The sequence below is a fragment of the Ictidomys tridecemlineatus genome, chromosome 2, assembly GCF_052094955.1.
Source record: "Ictidomys tridecemlineatus isolate mIctTri1 chromosome 2, mIctTri1.hap1, whole genome shotgun sequence".
NCBI lineage: Eukaryota > Metazoa > Chordata > Mammalia > Rodentia > Sciuridae > Ictidomys > Ictidomys tridecemlineatus.
In genome coordinates, this window is record NC_135478.1 from 107,385,435 (window position 1) to 107,409,988 (window position 24,554).

Below are 24,554 nucleotides of genomic sequence, written 5' to 3' on the forward strand. Positions count from 1 at the left end.
ATAGGCAATACTGAAACTAATGTGTATTCCAGACCAAGCAAGTAATTATAGTATGGAAAATGAGAGCCAGGTTTCTCACTGTTGGCAAAGGAAGTTAGGAATTTTGACTGGAATGGGAAGTGTCAGTATGAATTCATGACTGTGTGTAAAGACATATACACAGATGTGCATACTTCTTGCACTGTATCCTGACAGATCTGAGACACACTTACATCCAATAAAAATAAGCACATTGGCTGTTCCTACTTTGCTGTCTAACTACCAGTAGTTAGACAGCAAAGGAACTAGAGAGCCTTGGAGAAATGGCTCAGTCTAGTGCTGCAGTTGGGAAAATATGGGATGAAATTTGATTATCTTGCTGTGCTAGAAAGTAAAGAAGTACTCAAAAGAGGATGGGATAAGGAGTTCTCCTTCCAGCATGCAGACTAAGGAGCTCTTTGGACTGAATCCCAGTGAAGCTGCAAAGAATTTAAAATCTCTGGAAACAGCAAAAGGACATACATCAAATGGAGAAACATATTCAAGAAAACCTACTAAACTTGGTGTGATGAGTGAGAGTCCATGGCATCTGAGCAATATCTTACTCCCTCCTTTCCAGCTCACCGTGGTGGAAACTCCACTTGGGAAGTGTAAAAAGTCCCAGGGTTTCCACTCCTCCAGCTCCCAGCTGAGGCCTATGGTGCCTCTTCAGGTCCTGCCCCCATGCCCAGTTTTACCCGTGGCAGAGATGAAGTACCACACAAGGGTTCCCAAGATGTGGGTGCTCCTTTTCCATCCAGCCTTCACTCATGGGATGGAGGATCCACATGAGGTCTAGCATGTTGAAAATACAAGGACCAAGTCATCCTCACCCAGCCCTCCCTCCCTCCCTCCCTTTCTTCCTTCCTTCCTTCCTTTCTTTTTAAAATATAATTATTTATTTATTTTTATTTATTTATTTGTATGTGGTGCTGAGGATCGAACCCAGGGGCTTGCACATGCAAGGCAAGTACTCTACTGCTGAGCCACAACCCCAGCCCACTCTTAAAGTAGAGATTTCACACCAGGAGAGACAAGCTGAGAGCCCCAGAGACCATAGCTCTTTTTCATCCCCCTACTGAGCTTCCAGATCCTAAGGTAGGGGTAAGTCAAAGAAAAATGAGCCATTGTCCCCACCTCCAGCTCCAGGACTGTGACTCAAAATTATGCTCATGGGGAGAAGCAGAGTTCCAGGTTTCTCCCTAAAGGAACTGGCTTCATGGGCTGGAGTGTAAGTCCAGCCTATAGGATCCTCCAATGAAGTTGTGATGCTATGGAATTAAGAGGAGACTGGTAGACTCATTGGAGACAAAAGCTAAGTTCCTAATTTGCTGGAGTTACCAGGGAGAGAGACAGCTAAAATACACCCTCCTGGGGTCCTGACATAGCCAATGACCTCAAACACTATTCCTGTAAAGCTGTCCAGATTTAATTGAATCAGATGTTAGAATAGATTCAGTTACCTCTAAGGTCAAAACAATAGCTAGCAATTAATAGTCAACAGCTGACGAAGAGAGAGAAGACCCTGCCAAAACTGTCATCACAGTGATGGTAGGTGATTGAGTCTGCATTCTCATTGAGTCTGACATCAAAGATGTCACCCCATGGGACAGAAAGACCTAAGTAACCTGCCAGTCACTATGCCAACAGTTGGCTGTAACAATTATGATTGCCTAAGGAACCCATATACAAAGTTGAGTTTTTATATTATCTAAAACATAAAAAGAAACAGGAAAGTCTGACTGATAATGTGAGAAAAACAGCAGGCAACAAAATTGCCTTAACAGAAACAAAAACTTCCTGTAGGCATGACCAAGTAGCAGATAACAGATTTCAAAGCAGCTGTTCTAAGAATGTTCAAAGACATAAAGGAAGGTATAAAGATAATGTTCATCAAATAAGGAATATTAAAATAATAATTAAGTAGAGAAGATCATCAACAGATTTGAATTAGCAGAAAAAAGAATTTAAAAAACTGACAAGTTGATCGTGGTTATGTAATCCAAAGATGAGAGGGTAAGAATGAAGAAAAATAAATAGCCTCAGATAAGTATGGGACAAAATCAAGCATACCCACAATGGAAGTACCTGAAAGAGAGGAGAGAGAAAAGGGAGCCCAAAAGGCAATGAAAGGCCTAAAAACTTCCCAAATTTGATGAAAAGTTCTCATCTATACATTGAAAAAGCTCAGTAAACTTCAAGTTGAATACATACAAAGAAAGAACACTATCTAACATATAGTATTAAAAATGCTGAAATCTGAAAAGAAGAAAATGTTGAGAGCATCAAAGAGAAATGGAACACAAGGGAAATCCATTAAGATCAACAGCTAACTTGTTTTTAGAAACAGTGGAGGGCAGCAGGAAGTGGGGTGTTCAGGGGGAGCTAGAGTGCCAACCAAGAGTCCTATGTGTATAAAGCAGTGCTGCTCCCCTCCACCTCCCCTGCATGGAGAAGTGGACTCTATCAATAACACCACGAGGAAGGAAGAAGAAAGGTGGGAGCAGGGTTGTGTCAGGCCAGGGAAAAGACTCCAGATAGTAACTTAAGGCCAGTGCAGCAAATGAATAGAATCAGAGAAAACAAATGGCAAGCATAACAAAAGCTGTAAATATACACTTCCTCGGCTTTTTAAAAGATATAAAATTAGTAGGCATAGTGGTACAAGCTTGTAATCCCAGTAACTCGGGAGGCTAAAGCAAGAGGATCACAAGTTCAAGGCCAGTCTGGGCAATTTAGCAAGACCTTGACTCAAAAGAAATTTTAAGGGGTTGGGGCTTTGTTGGGGTTGTAGCTCAGTGGTAGAGCACTTGCCTAGCACGTGTAAGGCACTGGGGTGGATCCTCAGCACCACATATAAAATAGATAAAGTTATTCTGTCCATATACAACTGAAAATAATAATAATTTAAAAAGGGCTAGGTAAATTCAGTGGTAAAGTCTCCCCGGGCTCAATCTCTAATACCCTCCCCAATAATAATAACAAATGAATAATAGGATTGTTTTTTGATACTGGGGATTGAACCCAGGGGTGCTTAACCACTGAGCAATATCCCCAGCCATTTTAAAAAAATATTTAGAGACAGGGTCTTGCTGAGTTGTTTAGTGCCTCACTAAGTTGCTGAGACTGGCTTTGAACTTGCCATCCTCCTGCCTCAGCTTCCTGAGCCGCTGGGATTACAAGTGTGTGCCAGCACACCCAGCTCAAAAATATTTTTAACATCTGATTCAAATTAAAATAGTATAAATCAGTAGTAGCTATCCCTGGAGGAAGTAACTAAAAAAAATGGTGAAAAAAATCTCTAAGAAAAAGACATTACAAGCTTTAAGCTACCCATAATCCTAGTGACTCAGAAGCCTGAGGTAGGAGGATGGCAAGTTCAAGGCCAGCCTGGGCATCTTAGCTGTTGCAGGATTCTGGCATAGAGAGTCAGGACACCTGGGCCTTCAGCAGGAAGTGTGTTTTTGAGTGCTGGCACTGGCTCAGCAGATTCTTATTCAGAGATGGAGGGCCCAACCAGGAGTCACATGCTTATCAGCTCTTCTCAGTCTTCTCTTCATGCCAGCTTCCATGCAAGGTAACAAGGTCTGCCTGGGAATTGTATCTGTATACTATAGGGTTGACACAGTGTTACAAAAGACTTATGGAATGTGCACACTGATACTGATGGTACCATATTTCCTTTGTTTTGAAAAAGTCCCTACCACATAGCAAGACCCGGTCGCAAAAGAACATGATAAAAATGGGCTCTTGAAGTTTAGCTCAGTGGTGTAGCACTTGTCCAGCAAGTGAAAAAATCTCTGGAATCAATCCCCAGTACTGCAAAACAATAAAACACAAACATTGCAGCCAGGTGCAATGATGCACCCCTATAATCCCACCTATTTGGGAGGCTGAGACAAAAGGATCACAAATTTGAGGCCAGCCTCAGTAACTTAGCAAAACTCTGTCTCAAAATAATTAAAACATGAAAATAGAGGGTTTGACTCAATGGTTGAACCTCACTGCTCATTCCCCAGTACTGAAGAAAAAAAGATGCAAATTTACATTAAAAATATTTACTTAGTGCAAAAGAAATTAATGAAGAAATTATGAGACATAATAAACAAAAGGGAAAACAGCAGTTATAAATCCAATTATATCCATAACAAATGAGAATGAGCTAGTTAATCAAAAGGCATGGCATATGAAATTGGATAATGAAGTAAAATCTATGAGCACTCTACAGGAGACTGTTTCAGATTCAACATATGAAAAGACTAGAAGTAAAAGAATGAAAAAATATATATCTTGCAAACAGTAGCTGTAATAAAACTTGAGTGATTATCCTAATATCAGACAAAATAGACTATAATTTTATTACATTACTATGCTGGGAATTGAACCCAGGGCCCCATGTATGCTTACAAGCTAAGCCACACTCCCATCCCTCAAAATAGTCTTTAAAACAAAATTTTTATTTGAGACAGAGCCACATTTTATAAAGATAAAAGAGTGACTACTGCAGGGAGCCATTCTGAATGATCCACACCTTCCATCCTGAAGCGAGAGGAGAGGCTTTGACCAATCACTACATTTTGTCATCCCGGTTCTGGAAGTTGAGGGTATGTCTTCAGATGTGAGTGTCACCCCTGAGGTTGAATTACACTCACTGGTCCCTTGTGACCCTGCCCCTTCTGGCTTTTTTTGGATGGAGCTTTCTAAGAATAAAGGTCCCCCCCAATAAAAGCCCAACTCCGAACGTGTTCGCTCTCTCTCGCCAGCCTCTGGTGACTTTCTCTTGCTCTCCCATTTGGGGAGCTGCAAGCTGAGAGTGCAGAAACCATCCTGAAGCTTGTTTAAAGGTAAAGTGTGTGTCTATGTTTTATTTAGTGTCCCTGGAAATTCTCACGAGTGACCCTAAATTCAGCTGCCCATGTGGGTCAGAGGCAGCAGACTACAATAGCAATTATAAATTTATATGTACCAAACAACTGAGAATCAAAATATATGAGGCAAAAATCTCACAGAAATAAGGAGAGAAACAACAACAGCTATAGTTGGAGATTCAATATACCACCTCCAATAATATGTAGAACAATTAAGCAGTAAATCAATGTATTAGTTTTCTAGGGTTTCCATAATAAAGAGCCACAAACTAGGTGGCTTAAGCAACAGAGATGCATTGCCTTACAATTCTGGAGGCTGTCTTCAGTTTTGGTCTCCTTCTGAGGGCCATGAGGGGTGGATCTGTTCTAGACCTCTCCCTTGTCTTCTTATGTCTCTTTACCTCATCTTCTAGGTGTCTGTGTCTAAACTTCCCTGTTTATAAGAACACTTGTCATACTGGCTTAGGGTACAACCCTAATGACATCATTTTAGCAAGATTAGGTTTGTAAATATCCTATCCCCAAATAAGATGATACCCTGAGGAATGGGAGTTAAGATTCCAACAATCTCTTTTGGTAAAAGTAGATACCATTTAACCCATAACCATTAACAAGGAAATAGATGATTTGGGGACAGGGGTTGTGGCTCAGTGGTGTAGCACTCACCCAGAATGGATGAGGCACTGGATTCCATCTTCAACACCACATAAAGATAAATAAATAAAGGTATTGTGTCCATCTACAACTAAAAAATATTTTTAAAAAAGAAATAGATAGGGGCTGGGATATGGCTCAAGTAGTAGCGTGCTCACCTGGCATTCGTGAGGCACTGGGTTTGATCCCCAGCACCACATAAAAATAAAACAAAGATATTGTGTCCACCTAAAGCTAAAAAATAAATATTAAAAAAGAAATAGATATTTTGAATAACAGTGTAAACCTACTAGATCATATAGTCTTATAGAAAGCATAGAACATAATTCTCCTGCCCCTTATGAATCCATATCTGATAGTATCAAGTATAAAATATATAAAAATAAATTTACTTGTGGTGTTGGAACTCTTAAATATCTTAACTCTGGTTGTGGATACATGAACTTATGCAGGTGATGAAGTTAAACAGAACTTAATACATACCCAAGTATAAGAGAAACTGGGCAATTTTTAAGTATTGTGTATTTTATCAAAGGCTGAGATATTGTAATAATTTTGTTAAAATGATAACAGTGGGAAAAATTTGGAAATGTGTAGAAGGGATTTCTCTATTAATTTTCACACTGCAGGTAAATTTTTTTGAAGATGGGGTCTCTCTGTTTCTCAGGCTGGTCTTGAACTCCTGGGCTCAAGGGATCTCCTGTTTCAGTGCCCATGAATACCTGGGACTACTGGCATGTGCCACTATACCCAGCAACTGTAGATAAATTTGTAATTATCTCAAAAAACTTTCAATGAAAATGAAAAATCTAATAAATATGTAAAATGAAATAAATAAACTATTATATTTAGTCAATGAATATAAATACTGCCAAATAAATTGCAATAGAATAAGCAACATGTTCACATTCCAGACTGATATCACTATATGATAAAGGTAACTGCCAAAAGGCTACAGGTAGCATAATACCAGGGTGAAAACCAAAATAAAGTGAAATGGAATTTCATGTTGTTTAGACATATATGTTGATGTGATAAAATAATTAAACAAAAAAATCTAGGATCTGGGCATGGTGGCACACACCTGTAATCCCAGCGGTTCAGGAGGCTGAGGTAGGAGGATCATGAGTTTAAAGTCAGCCTTAGCAACTTAGTGAGGCCCGAAGCAACTGAGTGAGACCCTATCTCTAAATAAAATATAAAAAAGGGCTGGAGATTTGGCTAACTGGTTAAGTGTCCCTGGGTTCAATTTCCTGGTATGCCCCCCCCAAATAAAAGCTAGAAATGATAACCAAAAAAGGTAGCTTCTATCTCTATGGAAGAAGCAGTGAGTGGGGAAGAGGGAACAGTAAACTGAGTTTGCAAATTATTTGTGGCTTCCTATTTCTCAGATTGGGGGATAGATTTGTGGGCATTTATGATAAAGTACCTAAAAATAATATTAGATGAAAAGAGGATATATAGATAGTTTAGATTTTTGAAAATGAAGAGAATACAAAGAATAACCATAAATCTCTAAATGTGCTATCTTAGATAACCTTTCAATATTATCTTAGATAACATTTTTTAATCTTCTAGGGAATTATACATTGCCAAAGTTGACCAAGCAGAAAAAGCAAAACTGAATAAATCAAATAATGAATTTGAAATAAATGAATAAGAAGCCTAAATGATTCTCTAGGAAAAGTTTACCAAACATTGAGGACTTTATCATTATATGTTAGGAAGTATAAGAAAAAAATTAAAGGATAAATTATCCCTAAATTCACTTTACAATCTTAGAAAAACCTTTACACCAAATTAGTATAGAGACAGCAAAAGAAATTATCATAGGCTAATCTAATAGATGAAATTTTTCAGATAAATGGAATCCAGATCTCTTTTTCACATCTTCGTATATGCCTGTATTAGGGCGACCATAGGAAATCCCAGTGATTGACCCTTATTGACACAGGTGGAATATTTTCTTTTCCAAAGATGGCTCTAACAGTAGCTCTCATTTCATAAATCATTTATAATGTGCCCTAGCTGTTCCTCCCTTTGAAATTCTCATCCCACTGCTTTGAGTTTTGTAACTTACTTTAAGCCAAAAGAATGGGGTGGAAATGTGAGAAACACACTCACCAGTCCAACCCAAAGAATGGACTTACAACACAAGCAGAGGCTTTATTTTAATGATTGTCTTGCAAGATCTGGCATCTGGTATCAGAAATGTATATACTGCGTACAACCAGCATTTTATTCCCTTGTTATGGGCCAGGTTATATGGGCAGTGACCAAGTAGACTCCATTTTAATGGAGACTCCACATTATGTAAGAAATGCTTCTCCCATGGGATCACCCCGCCTCTGTACCCATCAACAGTTTCTTAACACAGCATGTTTGGCAACACAAAATGGAAATTCTTATACAATGTAAAATCATTCTCTTTGACTCCCATTTTTCTTGGACAATGTACCCTGTTAGAGATTGATCATCTAGATGTTAGTAATTATTCTTTAACTTATACTCAACTAGGGTCATTTTGACTCACTTCCCTTCTGCTTATGATTTCAGATCTCAAGATGTTTGTTCATGGTTTTGAATCATAGCAACAGCCACTTATTATTAATGTGGTTTTGGACTATAAAAGGTATACTCAAACCCCAGGAGGGGGTCGAAGGGTACAGATTTTCAGCCTGCTCCTTGGCCCATTAGCTGGTGGATCTGGACCACCAGCAGGTGAATAAAGGTTCTGACTCCTGCTTTAAGATAGACTAGGTGATTTATGGCAATCTTGCCATAACAATCTAGAGTGCAAGATCCCTTCCTTGGTTCCTTATTGGCTGAGTACTATGGCGTCTGTACAGTCACCTAGGTTTTAATGTCTCCTATTGGGTTATTTGAAGAAATATGCCTTGGGTCATTTAAAGTTATCCCCAAGTCCCTTTGTTATCTTGTGGTGGGAAAGTCTTCTTAGGGTGAATGCATTCTGACATACATGCAGCTTGCTGTTCTCTTTCTGCTGGCCAGGCCCACCCCTTCCCAGCCCTCCTGTTTGTCAAGGGGCTGTTCAGGTGCAGTGGACTTTGGATTTGCCACACCCACAGGCTGTAGTGCTATTTTGCAACTTTCCCTTCTCTAGATCCCCTCTGGGGGCCTTTCTTTCATTCTAATTTTAGATTTAAGGCTGAGTACTGTATTCTGAAAATGGACCACTGGACTTTCTGGTTCTTTCAGAAGTGATGGTGCAACACTTTTCAGAATATAAAAAGCAATGTGTGTCTTTCTTTTTTCCTGGGATACTTGTTCTTGAAAACCATCTATCATGTAAGCAGTCCTCTCCTAACCCTAACTCCCCATAATTGAATCCAGGGACACTCTACCACTGAGCTACATCCCCAAACTTTTTTTTTTAGTTTTTGAGAAACAGTTTTGCCATATTTCTCAGGCTGGCCTTGAACTTTCAATCCTCCTGCCTCAGTCTCCCAAGTCATTGGGATCACTGGCTTACGTCAGTAAAGCAATTCTTGAGAGGCTGCAATGTTAAGAAACTTCAAGTAGTCCAACTGTGAAAAATAATAACATCTTCATAGTCATGTATGTTATAAAGTTTTGGGTGATATTTTGGAAAGCAGTTATGATGGGAATAAAAATTTGGTACTGGGGTGGGGTGCTATTCAATAAAAACTTAAAACATGGCACTGGGTGTTACCACCCAGAATTTGCAAGTGTCATGTTCACTGAAACACTCAGGGTCACTCCAGGGGAACTGGGCTGCACGAAATAACCACACAAGAGCCAGAGATACCTTTTTCTTTGGTTCCTGTACAGCTCCTCTGACCTTAAGGGTCCAGAGAGAGAGAGAGAGAGAGAGAGAGAGAGAGAGAGAGAGAGAACTTGCGAGTGCACTTGCTAAACCCTTTTATTGGGAAGAAGCCATTCAAATGAGGCAAGGGATCAGGTTTCAGGGGGTTGAGTCTAGCTTCCTGAGGTCTGCTGTCAGCAGGTTGACTGACATCTAGGAAGGCCATACCCAAAGGCAGAACAAGAGAAAGGGACACACAAAGTGTTTCCATGGAACATTGTTGCAGTAATTCACTTGCAGGTCAGCATGGGAAAAGAAAGAAGAAGAAGCAGAGCAAGCAAAGCATCAGAGAAAAAAAGTCCTTTATTGTGTACAAGCAATCTTTTTATAGTATTGTGAACAAAGAAGGCAGCCTTCCAACATTAATAAATCAGGTCTTTCAGCTAATTAAACATAGCATACAGAAGTTGTACTTTCTAATCAGAAGTGACCCACTTCTCATGGCTAATCTACTCTTGACCTAGAGTATGCTGAGCTCTGCTCTTTGTTTAGAACAGATAAAAAATTTTTCTCAGCACCCTCCTAGCCCACTTGGCAGAACATCCCGTTTGCAGGCAAGACCTCCCAAGGACAGCAGACATCTCGTTTTCAAGCATGTCCACTGTTACCTTATCTAAACCTTGAAGGACCCTCTCGTTTGCGAGTAGACCCTCCCAAGGACAGCAGACACCTTGTTTTCAAGCATGTCTGCTGTTACATATCTATACCTTGACAGAATATCCTGTTTGCAGGCAGACTCCATCAAGGACAGTAATAGTAACACAGTTACTTCTGATTCTCTACATTCTATCCGAAACAGGGAAAAGGGGTAATATCACAAAGGAACAGGTGAGTGTAGCTCAATCCATGGGGCGACACACCTATGTCTGAAGACACATCCTCAAACTTCCGGGACCGGGGCAATGTCCAGGTAGTGTCAAAGCTTCTTCACTCCAGGACTGAGAACACAAATCATTCAGAGTGGCCTCCCACATGCTTGAAGCTCATGGAATATATTATTAAAGCCTGAAGGGCCTTGGAGAGGGTAACAGCAGAGCCTTTGTGAAGGAGTTTGCTGGGGAATTTGAAGGAACATAGTGAAATTCCATAGAACACGGAGATAATGGGACTTTGTTTTGTAGATGTAAAATGGAAAATTTACCTGAAAGGAAAGTAACCATGACACTTGGAGCGACCAAGAGATCTTTATTGTGGCGATGTTTGATCGATAGGAGAAAGAGGAGGAGAGAGAGAGAAAAGGTGGGGGAGATGTTATGCCAGATTCGTGGGACCCCAATAGACCTCCAGGAGCTGAATCTGATGCAATCACACAAGAGTATTTATTGCAAGCTCGAGCCTGGACTCACAACCGCTCCGTTGCAGCGGTCCCAGGGAGTGAGCCCTGGTCCTTTGTTCAGTGAGATTTTATAGGTTTTAGGGGGATACTCTATGCATCACTACATCACACAGCAAATCATTCCATCCCGAGGGAAAATCAAACCACAACTCTTAACATTGATTAGCACATTCAATGGCGGGAACAAGATGGCTAGAGGTGATTGGTTAGTACAAGAAGGGCATTCTTTTGAACTGATTGGTTTAGGCCATGAGGGGTGTACGTGCTGAACTACATGATTTCCCAACATGTTATCAACCACCATAAACTACTTAGGGGTCATCTGGCATTCCAGGTATTTTCCCTATCTCATGCTGATTGGAGGTTGCTAGAGGGGTTGCTATGGGTCCTTACCTAGCCTTACTGAGTCAGGGACACGTGGTGCCACATTCCTCTCCTGTTATTTACAGACAAACAACTCAGCTGGATGGGTATGTGCTTAGGAGTGCTCTGTGGGTTTTTCCAAGAAAAAGGGTCACACCCCCTTCCTTGGACACGCTTTGCTCTGAGGTAGAGGCTGGTTTCTCAAAAATGGAGTCACATTAGTTTCTCAGAGCAAAGCAAGAGAGAGAGAGGAGAGAGAGAGAGAGAGATGGTGGGGGCAGCAGGAGAGAGTTTTTATAGCCAAAATCTAATGGGGTGTTTGGGTCTGCAAGCTGCCTTGTTGGCGCACAGTGATTGGATCATACAGTAGTTGCTAAGGGTGTCATCTTCTGCCTTCAGGCAGACAGGGCAGGGTGGGTTTTGGTTGCACTAGATGAGTGGGGGCTGAGTGTTCAGACTTGAGGCAAACAAGTGATCATGAACCAAACAAATGGGGGTCAAGTGTCCAGGCTACCTTGCAGCTAAGCCTGCTCCACAACTAACATTACCTACTGACCTCTAATGTTGTAGATAAGTGAGTTTTAAACAATGTATTCAGGACACTACCTGGCTTTCTCGATGCTTATAACAAAATCAGAGCAATGAGAAACTAAAACTGAGCTATTACAAGGAGGAAATGTCTTTCTATTCAATAACCTTCTCAGCAAAAGCAAGGTCCTCAGAAAAAAGATGAAATGCAGGGCAGGCTATAATATGATTAGGTGCGATTTCAGATGGATTCAGAGGTGCCTAATGAACACCTTCAAACAAATACAGGCCTTCTGAGGGCATGCTTCTGTGGAACCTCTTGCAAACAACAGAGCCAATAGGAATTAATTTTTTTTCTTCAGTGCTGGGCATGGAAGGCAACTTATAACTTCTGCATATTAGGCAAGTGCTTTACCGCTGAGCTACATCCTTAGTGAGAGCCGCTGTGTGTTTCAAGGGTGTGCTCCCACTAAACAGAGCCCAAGGTACAGAAACAAAGACATTTATTAGGAGCTGGGGCTGGGGCTGGGGTCAGCAGTAGCACACTTGTCTGGCATGTGTGCGGCACTAGGTTTATAAATAAATAACGGTCTATCAACACCCCCCCCCAAAAAAAAGAGACATTTATCAGGAGGTAGTTTTTGCCTAAAGAGGTCGCCCACGGCCCCCTTCCTCCCACAGCCCCCACAGCCCCTCATCTTCTTCAGGCTCCTCCCACGGCCCCCCATCTTCTCCAGGCTCCTCCCACGCCCCCCCCACCTTCTCCAGGCTCCTTCCAAAGGCTCCTCCCACGGTCCTCCAGTTCCCACAGCTCCACCGCCGGCTGCTCCTACAGCTGCTCCCACCGTTCCAACCACGGGCTCTCCCACGGACTTTCCCACGGGCTTCTTCCAGGGGCTTCCCCCACGTGCGCTTTTCTCGGGCGTCTGCGTATCGGACGGGGCGCGCGTCCCGCAGAGCACACTGGGAGCGGTAGTTCTGCGCGACATTCCATCGCGCAAGCGCTCTCTGCCGAGCCACCCTGCTCTTTGTCCTTCGCTGCCCGGAGGCGTGCTCGCAGGTCGCTGTCTCCTTGGGGCCTCGGTGGCCGGCGCTGGGCTGCGTATTTCTGCCTCTGGTTGGGCGGCGCGACGATGTTGGGGGATCCGGGTGACGAGCCGGCTGAGGGGAGGTGGTGTCTGCGACGGGCGGCAGGCCGGGGCGGGAGCGCGGGCGAGAATCTGGGGGCGAGTCCGGGGGCGCGCGGCGGGGCGGGGCGGGAATGCGGGCAGGAACCGGGGGCGCGCGGAGGCCGGGCTTGGTAGCGGGCGGCTGCTGCGCTCTGTAGGTGACCTGGCAGAGGCTGACCCTGGCGGCCCTTCTTGGCCTGAAGCCGGCTCTGGGTTTGATACTGGCTTCCCTTTTCATCGAAGAGACTTTTGCCGTTGTGAAACCTGATGCTGACTGTGCTTTTGTTTCAGCCGGTGGTGCTGGTCTGACACCGCTCTGCTGGCAGGTTGTTTTGTTGAAGTCAAGGACTTAATTCTTGATCAGTTATGATAAATATGAAATGTGTGATGGGTTTCAAGCATTTTAATAAACATTAAAAAGAGCGTTATTCCTGATACATGACCGAAGGTAGTCGCCTTGGTGCCTTTATAGTCAGCAAACGTAGGTACGCTTTTTAATGCGTCTTACCTTTTTATATTTATTTTACTTAAAAAAAAAAGAAGATTGAGAACATGCTGCTTTAAGTCATAACGGCATATCATTGCTATCTTTCCTTAAAATGTTTTGTTCAAAGTGGGGAATTTAAACTTACTCCGGGAGTTCTCATCAGGCTCCTGATGACTTGTCTGTTTCTCTTGCTTTTGTCCCTAGTCTGTCAGGGAGATACCAGTTCTGTATATGGGACTGTGTTGCACCTGTGTCCTGAGTGTAGACAGAACAGAGAAGGCCTTTGCCTACTCCACCCCTCTGTCTTGTGGTGAGTGATCACAGGCTCTGAACAGAACTGCATAGGTCCAGGGCCCAGGTGTGAGGCTTCCTGGCATCCTGGTACATGTTGGGAAAGAGGTGAACCTCTTTGTTACACACACACACTCACACTGTCTTTCTCTCTCTCACCAGAGATTGAACCTAGGTGTCCTGTACCACTGAGCTACATCCCGGTATCCAGGTCCTTTTTTGCTTTGAAATAGGGTTTCCCAAGTCGATGAGGCTGGTGTCAAACTTGCAATGGATCCTCCTGCCTCAGTCTGCTGACTCCCAAATCTCTGGGATTCAAAGTGCTTGTCTCCTTGCTGTTTCTCTGTACTGGGTTTTCTGCACTGGGTTTTGTGGGGAAAAATCATCTGGTGCATGACAAGTAAGTTACTTTTTCTTCTCTGTCTTTCTTGCATATTCTCTTAGAATTCGAAGAAGCCTGGAACTGTAGGATGAAAATGCAAGTTGCCCCTCCCTTTCAAAGATGCACGTGAGAGCTGCTATCACAGGGAGCAATGTAGTGCTCGCAGGAAACTGCCACGGTGATAAAATGAAGCCAATGAAGTTAAAATGAGCCACATTCTGCAGTGAGGGGCTTTAGACTTCTTTTGCTGAGGGGGTAAGTGAGGACAGACTATCAGAGAGTTAGTTCAGGGATAACTCCTCCTTCAAGGTCCAACATTGTAAATATTTGTTTCACTGAGTAAAGGCAGGTCTAGAGTCTACAGAGTAACAAATATCAGATTCCTCTCCCCCCAGTACTGGGGGGATTGAACCCAGAGCCTCAAGTGTTGAATCTTTTTATTTGTTATTTTGAGACAGCATATTGCTGAGTTGTCCAGGCTGCCTCAACTTGTGATCCTCTTGCTTCAGCCTCCTGAGTAGCTGGGATTACAGGGGTGTGTGACCACACCTAGTTTTAGAAATATTTTAAAACTACCCAGATTGCTTATCACATCCCTTTCACCTGAAATTCTCAATCTTTGATATTCTCTGCATGAAATCTAACTCATTTTCACATATCTCTCCTTTTGACAAATTCTCAGTGAAATCTAACTAACCCTCACCAAGTAGACTTTTACAAGCTTATAAAGGAAGTTGAAATTGCACTGTGAATTCAGCTATCTTCGAAGAAAATGATTTGAATGATAAAGAGATTTATTGTTTACATTGTCATAATTTTATTCTGTGAAACTAAGTGAAAGCATAATGCAAAGAAAATTAGGTTTCTTGTGGAGTATCTTCTTGGTTCATGGTATATCTGTGTGTGTATGCACACGTGCGGACTATAATTTCCTAATTGCTCAGAAATTTTACTTATTTTTGTACCTGGGATTGAATCTGGGACTTTGTGCATTAGCACTGTACCACTGATCTACATCTTGGCACTTTTTATTCTATTTGAGACATGGTCTTACCAAGTTGCCCAGGCTGGCTTTGAATTTATGATCTTGCTTTCTTAGCTTCTCAAGTAGCTGGGATTACAGATGTAAACCACAGTGACCTGCTAGGTTGTTTCCACCCCCTTCTCCTCCTCCTGTTCTTCCTTCCTCTTCTTCCTCTTCCTCCCCCTCCCTTTCCCCTCTTCTCCCCCCCCCCCTCTTCCTTCCTTCCTTTCTTCTTTTTTTGATGATACTGGAGATTGAACCCAGGGCCTCTCACATATTAGGCAAGCCCTCTACCACCAAGCTATATCCCTAGCTTCCTCAATCTCTTAAGAATGTTATCTGTAGCCAGTGTGGTGACAGATGTCTGTAATTTCAGCTACTGGGGTAGGGGTGGGGCAGCTGAGGCAGGAGGATTCCAAGTTTGAGGTTAGCTTCAGCAACTTAATGAGACACAGTCTCAAAATTAGTTCAGAGGTAGAACACCCCTGGGTTCAGTCTCCGGTACCACCACCTAAATAAATAAATAAAAGTAAATAATAAAATAATAAAAATAGTGGCTAGATTAGCGATAGGAGTTACTTGTAATGTTTTTCTTGTATACATTTAAAAATGTTGTCATAATTTTACTTTTGCAACAATAGTTACTACTAATATTTGTTTAATGGTAACTGCTAGTTGCTGATCTCAAATGCATGTGTTATCACAGTTTAGGATATAAATAAGTTGCTTCTATAACAGAGAAATCTGTCCTCCTGAGGTGGCACTGAAATTTGGGTCACAAAAAGATATGTAAATGAAGAGCTTTTTTTTCCCTTTTCTTTTTTTTTTTAAATTTTTTTTAGTTGTCAATGGACCTTTGTTTTATATACTTTTTTAATTTTTTATTTTAATATGTATGACAGCAGAGTGTATTACAATTCATATTACACATATAGAGCACAATTTTTCATATCTCTGGTTGTATACAGAGTATATTCACACCATTCATGCCTTCATGTATGTACTTATGGTAATGATATCCATTTCATTCCACCATCTTTTTTACCCCGTTGCCTTTCCTTCCTCTCCCACCCCTTTTCCCTATCTAGAGTTCATCTAATCTTCCCATGATCCCGTTCCCAACCTCATTATGAATTGGCTTTCTTATATCAGAGAAAATATTCAGCATTTGATTTTTTGGAATTGACTAAATTCACTTATCATTATATTGTTTAACTCCATCCATATACCTGCAAATGCCATGATTTTATTCTCTTTAATTGCTGAGTAATGTTCCATTGTGTATATATACCACATTTTCTTTATCCATTCATCTGCTAAAGGGCATCTAGGTTGGTCCCACAGCTTAGCTATTGTTAATTGTGCTGCTATAAACATTGATGTGGCTGTTTTACTATAGTATGCTGATTTTAAGTCCTTTGGGTATAGACCAAGGAGTGGGATAGCTGGGTCAAATCGTGGTTCCATTCCCAGCTTTCCAAGGAATCTCCATACTGCTTTCCATATTGGTTGCACCAATTTGCAGTCCCACCAGCAATGTATGAGTGTGCCTTTTTCCCCACATCCTTGCCAACACTTACTGTTGTTTGTATTCTTAATAGCTGCCATCCTGACTGGAGTGAGATGAAATCTTAGAATAGTTTTGATTTGTGTTTCTCTAATTGCTAGAGATGATGAACATTTTTTCATATATTTGTTGATTGATTGTGTATCTTCTTCTGAGAAGTTCTATTCAGTTCCTTGGCCCATTTGTTGATAGGGTTGTTTGTTTTTTTTTGGTGTTAAGTTTTTGAATTCTTCATACATTCTAGAGCTTAGAGTTCTATCTGATGTGCAAGTGGTAAAAATTTGCTCCCAAAATGTAGGCTCTCTCTTCACCTCATTGATAGCTTCTTTTGCTGAGAAGCTTTTTAATTTGAATCCATCCCGTTTATTGATTTTTGATTTTTAATTCTTCTGCTATAGGAGTCTTATTAAAGAAGTTAGGGCTAATCCCACATGGTGGATATTAGGGTCTACTTTTTCTTCTGATAGGCACAGTGTCTCTGGTTTAATTCCTAGGTCCTTGATCCACTTTGAATTGAATTTTGTGTATGGTGATAGATAGGGGTTTAATTTCATTTTGTTGCATATGGATTTTTGAGAATTGAACCCAGTGCCTCACACATGTCAGGCAATTGATCTACCATGGAGCCACAACCCCAGCCCTTTTGTTTGTTTTTGTTGCTGTTTGTCTACCAGGGATTGAATCGAGGGGCAATTAATTACTGACCTACATCCCCAGCTCATTTTTTCTTTATTCTTTTTTTTTTTTTAATTTTTATTATTGATGGATATTTATTTATTTATTTACTTATATATGGTACTGAGAATTGAATCCAGTGCCTCACACATGCTAGGCAAGCACTCTACTACTGAGTCACAACCCCAGCCCCTTTTTTTTTCTTTTGAGACAGTGTCTCATAAGTTCCTCATGGCCTTGCTAAATTGCTGAGGCTGGCTTTGAACTTATTACCCTCCTTCCTCACTCTTCTGAGCCACTGGGATTATAGGCAAGATGTTGTTTCTTTTTTTTAAAATATCTGGTAACATTTTTTATTTTTACTTTTGTAGTTGCAGAGGGAGAGCATACATTTATTTTATTTGTTTATTTTTATGTAGTGCTGAGAATTGAATTCAGTGCCTTACATGTGCTAGCAAGTACTCTGCCACTGAGATACAGCCCCAGCCCCAAGAGGTTGGTTTTTTAAGATGATTTAGGAGTGATACAGTTTGTTCTTCATTTATGTTTTTGTGGGAATAAGTGACAGAATGTGTGCATGGAAAGAAGAGCTAATTCCAGAATTTATGGTGTATGTGTTTATACATAACTACATAAATATACACAAATAACAAATGATGTGATAATATTAGTGGTAAATACCTTGAACACAGTTGAAAGGAGAGAAGACATTGTAATTCTCCCTTTTTTTTTTTTTTTTTCAAATTTGTTACTGGGGATTGAACCCCAGGGCACTTTACCACTGAGCCACATCCACCATCATTTTGTTTTATATAAAATGGGGACTATATTAAATTCCTTACAGGGTTGTCCATGAGAAATGAAAACTGTCCTGCGTATTGTCTTATGTGTAGGAAGCACAGTGTGTTAGTTGTTACTGTTACAAGGCCCCCTTGTCTTCATCTTACCTCTCATTTGTCAGTCTATGTCTGCTTTATCCTTACCAGTTAGGCTCAGAAGGCAAGAAAGGAAAAAAAAAATGAAGGAATAGTAAGTGTAAGTAAGAACCATAATAAATGTGTGTTGAATTTATCAGGAAAAAGGTTATTTGGATCAAATAACAGGTCTGAGCTCTGAGCTGTTGGGATAAACAATGCTGAAATTTTAAATGTAATTGCATGAAGGATGACAGAAACTCACAAAGGAGTACTGATGCCACCAGAGAGGTGAAAGGTAAGGCAGAAAGCATCTGGGCTTTGGAGTGTCCTCCAGAAGCATGTGGCCTCTGTGCAGACCTCAACAGAATCACAGGAGCTGGAGACTGTAACACGTTTCCTTCAGAAACTGATAATCAGCTATAGACAAAATAAAGGAATGCAGGAAGAACATGGAGGATTTTAAGGGACACTATGGCTCAGGTAAAGTTCACTTTTGTAAAACTCAGGTAGCCAATAAAGGGAAGGAGTTAATTAAGACTGAGATCTGGGGGCTGAGTTGTGGCTCAGTGGTAGAGCGCTTGCCTTGCATGTGTGGGGCACTGGGTTTGATCCTCAGCAACACATAATTAAATAAAATAAATAAAATAAAGGTATTGTGTCCATCTACAACTAATTGTTTAAAAAATAAAAGTCTGAGATCTGTTTTAATTTAAATCACATAAGCTTTGAAAATTTTTATCTGCCTAAAACAGAGTTATCTTTTTTGATTTAAAGGATTTTTAAAAGTGATTCGCACATTGGTGTCCACAGTGAATTTTAAATTAAACTCATAATTATTTTAATTATGATACTTGTTGTCTGTTTGTGGAGACACAGATTTGTTATGTATTTTACTATGTGCTGCTTGTGTTCCTGAGAAGCTTATTTAAACTATATAGCAAACATACCTGGCTTTACATGTCATACATTCCTAGTTTCTAAAAAAGGAAGAAAATATTTGTGCAAAGTATGACAGACTAACTAAAAAGAATGCATTTGGTGAACATCCCAGTTGAAGTGCATTTGTCTCTGCGTCCACAGATCCTGGATCCCCACCATTAAGCCTGCTCATGTGAAATAAGGGAGGAGTTCCTGCAGCTAGAGATCACTCACAGTGTAAAAGACCTTGCCAAAACCTTACCCCAGATTTTGGGGCAGAGGCAGAAGAGACCAGAGCAGAACAGATCTCACACTTGTGAATCCTCTTGCACAGGCAAAAGAAAATGACCACAGTACAGGTGAGTTGATGGTTCATTCCTCATTATTTTTCCAGGGCATTAGAAGAGGTATACAAGTCTTCCATAAAAAGAAAAGTATGAGTAGTGAAAAAATCAGGAGGGAAATAGTCTCAGAATAGAAGCTTGGGATTGGGGTAAAATTGGACCGGTGCCTTCAGAAGGTCTTAAGGTTTTAATATTTATAAGCTATAGTGTCCCATTTGATTATTGCATTTGAACTGCAAAATTGGAAGTTTTAAATACTATTTTTGGCAGCTTTAAATACATTTTTAAATACTTTTTATTTATTTTAATTAGGTATATATGACAGCAGAATGCATTTTGATTCATTTTTGTATACAATTATAGCACAACTTTTCATTTCTCTGGTTATACAAGAGGTAGTGTCACACTACATGTGCAGACATACATGTACCTAGGATAATGATGTTCGTCTTGTTCCACTATCTTTCCTGCCACCATGCCTCCTCCCCACCCTTCCCTCCCTTTTGCACAATCATATTTCTTCCATTTTTCCCCATGCCCCACCTCATTGTGGCTCAGCATCCACTTATCAGAGAGAACATTTGGCTTTTGTTTTTTTTGGGATTGGCTTACTTCACTTACCATGATATTCTCTAACTCTGACCATTTACCTGAAAATGCCATAATTTTATTATCCTTTATTGCTGAGTAATATTTAATTGTGTATATATATCACATTTTCTTTATCCATTCATCTGCTAAAGGGCATCTAGGTTGGTCCCACAGCTTAGCTATTGTTAATTGTGCTGCTATAAACATTGATGTGGCTGTTTTACTATAGTATGCTGATTTTAAGTCCTTTGGGTATAGACCAAGGAGTGGGATAGCTGGGTCAAATCGTGGTTCCATTCCCAGCTTTCCAAGGAATCTCCATACTGCTTTCCATATTGGTTGCACCAATTTGCAGTCCCACCAGCAATGTATGAGTGTGCCTTTTTCCCCACATCCTTGCCAACACTTACTGTTGTTTGTATTCTTAATAGCTGCCATCCTGACTGGAGTGAGATGAAATCTTAGAATAGTTTTGATTTGCGTTTCTCTAATTGCTAGAGATGATGAACATTTTTTCATATATTTGTTGATTGATTGTGTATCTTCTTCTGAGAAGTTTCTATTCAGTTCCTTGGCCCATTTGTTGATAGGGTTGTTTGGTTTTTTTTTTGGTGTTAAGTTTTTGAATTCTTCATACATTCTAGAGCTTAGAGTTCTATCTGATGTGCAAGTGGTAAAAATTTGCTCCCAAAATGTAGGCTCTCTCTTCACCTCATTGATTGTTTTTTTTTGCTGAGAAGAAGCTTTTTAGTTTGAATCCATCCCATTTATTAATTCTTGATTTTATTTCTTGCGTTTTAGGAATCTTATTAAGGACGTCTAAGCCTAATTCGACATGATGAATATTTGGGCCTACTCTTTCCTCTATTAGTCGCAGTGTCTCTGGTTTAATTCTTAGGTCCTTGATCCATTTTGAATTGAGTTTTGTGTATGGTGAGAAATAGGCATTTAGTTTCATTTTTGCTGCATATAGATTTCTAGTTTTCCCACTATCATTTGTTGAAGAGGCTATCTTTTCTCCAATGTATGTTTTTGGCTCCTTTTTGTAGTATGAGATAACTGTATTTATATGGGTTTATCTCTGTGTCTTCTATTCTGTACCATTGATATACAAGTCTATTTTGCTGCCAATACCGTGCTTTTTGTTACTATAGCTCTGTAGTATAGTTTAAGGTCTGGTATTGTGATGCCTCCTGCTTCACTCTTGCCAAGGAGTACATCGGTTATTCTGAGTCTCTTATTTTTCTAAATGAATTTCATGATTGCTTTATTTATTTATTTATTTATTTGGGATTTTAATTAGGATTGCATTGAATCTGTATAGCGCTTTGAATATTATGGCTATTTTTTGTGTGTATATATATAATTATATATATATATATATATATTCAAAAAAATGGCCATACTATATAATTTTTATTTTTTTGTACTGGGGATTGAACTCAAGGGCAGTCAACCACTGAGCTATATTCCCAGCCCAATTTTGTATTTTATTAGAGACAGGGTCTCACTGGGTTGCTTAGCGCCTCACTGTTGCTGATGCTGGCTTTGAATATGCAATCCTTCTCTCTCAACCTCCCAAGCCACTGGGATTACAGGTGTGCGCCACCACTCCTGGCTCTGTTTTGACAATATGAATTTTGTCAATCCAAGGGCATAGGAGATCTTTTCATCTTCTAAGGTCTTCTTCAATTTCTTTCTTTAGTGTTCTGTAGTTTTGATTGTAGAAGTCTTTCACCTCTTTTCTTAAGTTGATTTGCAAGTATTTTATTTTATGTTTGAAGCTATTGTGAATGGGGGTAGTTTTCCTAATTTCTCTTTCGAAGGATTAATCACTGATGTATAGAAATACGTTTGATTAATGGGTATTGATTTTATTTCCTGCTACTTTGCTGAATTCATTTATTAATTCTAGAAGTTTCTGGTGGAGTTTTTTGGGTCCTCTAAGTATAGAATCATCTCTCCAGCAAATGATGATAGTTTGAGTTCTTCTTTTTCTATTTGTATCCCTTTAATTTCTTTTGTCTGTCTAATTGCTCTGGCTAGAGTTTCAAGAGCTTTGTTGAATAGAAGTCATAAAAGAGGGTATCCCTGCCTTCTTGGCTTTCAAATTTTTGACAGTTATAATGATATGTGAATGTTGATATAAGTTGCACTATTCAAAGGAAAAAGCAAACTGATCATAGAAAGTATTTCTTGATCATTAGGTTTCTGTTTTTTTTTTTCTTTTTCCTTGATGAAGAGTTTAAATAAATAATATCATGGGTAATGTTCTCAATAGAAACAGTGTAGTAAATGCATGTGGGTGCTTTGCTTTATTCCGAGGGACTGTGAATTAAACCCAGGCCTTTCACGTTAGGCACATACTCTCTTGCAGAGCTACATCCCCAGCCTAAAATCCACAGACGAGGGGTATTTTTCATAGTATTTCTCAGAGTGTGATTGGAGGTCAGAATGCCAAAGTGGGACTTAGTGAATGATGACTGTAAGTGTTGGAGATCCGCCCAGGGCCTGTGCATTCTCGGAAGCACTCTGCCATAGCTACATCCCCAGCCAACCATAATTATTAGTTCATTTGCCCTTTTATATTGTAAAGCCCAATTCATATGAAATGTATATAAATGTAAAACTATTTAATGAATTATTATCAAGTGGTTATGCAAGAAATCACCCTCAGGTCCAGGAATAAAATATTCCTACCCCAATGAGGATTTGCCTGTACCCTCTCCAAATTAGCCTGTGATGCTACTTTCTTACATCTTCATTGGGTTTGAGAGCAAGGGTCTGCTGGCCTTGTAAAGTGATTGTGAAGTTGCTCTCTTTCTATGTTCTCTGAAAAAATTTGAGACCATTTTATTTATCCTTTAAACGTTTGGAAGAATGGAAGAATTCACCATGGAAGCCACCTAGATCTTAAGTTTACTTTGAAGGAGGGTTCTAAATTGTGGGGTCAATTCTTTAACAATTATAGGATTAATTCAGATTTTGTTTCTTTATGTGTCATTTTGGGTATGTTGTTTCTTGGGAAGTACAGCTACTTCATCTAGGTTGTCTAATAAGTTTACATAAATTTATTCATGATTCAGAGGGTTTTTTTGGTGATTTTTTTTTTTAGTTGTAGATGGACACATACCTTTGTTTATTTATTTTTTATGTGGTGTGGAGGATTGAACCCAGTGCCTCACACATGCTAGGTGAGCGCTCCATTACTGAGCCACAACCCCAGCCTCATAATATCTTTTTAACAGTTTTGCTGATTTATGGTCTCAAAAACATCTCCTCACTTTGATGTACAGTTGAGTGTGTTTTAAGTAAATTTGCATTGTATAACCATTGTTACAGTTCAGTTATAGAAGATTTCCATCACCGAAGAAAATTCTGAGTGACATTTGTGGCAGTTTCCACTCCTCCTCACAGCCTGAGGCAGCTGCTAATTTGCTTACTCTGTCGATTTGCCTTTTTAGGGCATTTCATGTCAATGGATTTATGTAATATGTAGTCTTTGTGTCTGGTGTCTTAATGAGCTTAATGCTTTTGTGGTTCATCCATGTAAGCATGTTAGAAATCATCTTTTAGTTGACAGATTGTGGTTCCTTATATTGCTTTATCCATTCAGTAGTTGGTGGGTATTTGTGTTGCTTTCTCCTCTTGTTGTGAGCGTGCTGAAATGAATGGCCACGGGCAGGCTTCAGTGTCCATATGTGCTCTTGTTTCTCTTTGTCCATACCCAAGAGTGGCACTGTGAATTGTGCAGCAGAATCATATTTACCTTGTAGGAAGCAGCCGTGGTTCCTCGTGTATGGGTCAGCTTACATTCCTGCTAGAGCATGGTTACAGTTTCTCCCCATCCTGTCCTTCATGGGATGTCTTGATTATCACCATTTAGGGAATGTGAAGTGATGTCTTACTAGGGTTTTGCTTTGTATTTCCTTCATGGCTAATGATCCTTTGTGTGTTTAATAGCTATTCTTGTACCTTTTTTTTTTAATATCTTTATTTTTTATTTATTTATTTTTATGTGGTGCTGCTGAGGATCACACCCAGGGCCTCTATGGCTGAGTCACAACCCCAGCCTTCCTGTATCTTTTTTTTTTTTTTTTTAATTTTTTAATATTTATTTTTCAGTTTTTGGTGGACACAGCATCTTTGTTTGTATGTAGTGCTGAGGATCGAACCCGGGCTGCATGCATGCCAGGCAAGCGCGCTACCACTTGAGCCACATCCCCAGCCCTTCCTGTATCTTTTTGATGAATTATATTCAGATATTCTGCCTCTATTTTAATTGGGTTGTCTTTTTATTATTCATTATAAGAGTTGTCTGGTCAAGATTTTTAACAGAAATCTGTACCCTGACCCCACCGCAGGCTATGTTTTGTCATATCTGTTTTTTTGTGGGGGAAGAGGGTACTGGCAGTTGAACTCAGGCACTTTACCATTGACCAGTACCCCTAGCCCTTTAAAAAAATATTTTTTAAGAATCTTCAGAAGTTGTTGCAGTAATTCACTCGCAGGTCAGCATGGGAAAGAAAGAAGAAGCAGAGCAAGCAAAGCAGCAGCAAAAAAAAAAAAGCCCTT

At 40.1% G+C, this 24,554-nt stretch overlaps 1 protein-coding gene and 1 long non-coding RNA gene across 12 annotated transcripts in view; one reads left to right on the forward strand and one right to left on the reverse strand.

Annotated features, from left to right (window-relative positions):
• The window catches only part of Znf84 (zinc finger protein 84), a 60,264-nt gene that overhangs the window by 18,022 nt on the left and 17,688 nt on the right, over positions 1-24,554 (forward strand). Inside the window, exons 1-5 of one of the 11 annotated variants that reach the window (XM_078039482.1) lie at positions 12,586-12,785; positions 13,475-13,580; positions 14,006-14,198; positions 18,373-18,606; positions 19,207-19,403. In XM_078039482.1, the coding sequence (XP_077895608.1) occupies positions 19,389-19,403 (15 nt within the window). In that variant the 5' untranslated portion in view covers positions 12,586-12,785; positions 13,475-13,580; positions 14,006-14,198; positions 18,373-18,606; positions 19,207-19,388. Of the gene's footprint in view, positions 1-12,475; positions 12,786-13,474; positions 13,581-14,005; positions 14,199-18,372; positions 18,607-19,206; positions 19,404-24,554 lie in introns of those variants that run through there. The other 10 variants (XM_078039489.1, XM_078039484.1, XM_078039481.1 and 7 more) reach the window with 10 other exon arrangements.
• On the reverse strand, positions 9,673-12,268 carry LOC144375295 (uncharacterized). Its single transcript, XR_013434948.1, has 2 exons — positions 10,529-12,268; positions 9,673-10,441 (listed from the first exon to the last, which is right to left on the reverse strand). It is a non-coding gene; the product is annotated as an uncharacterized LOC144375295 (long non-coding RNA).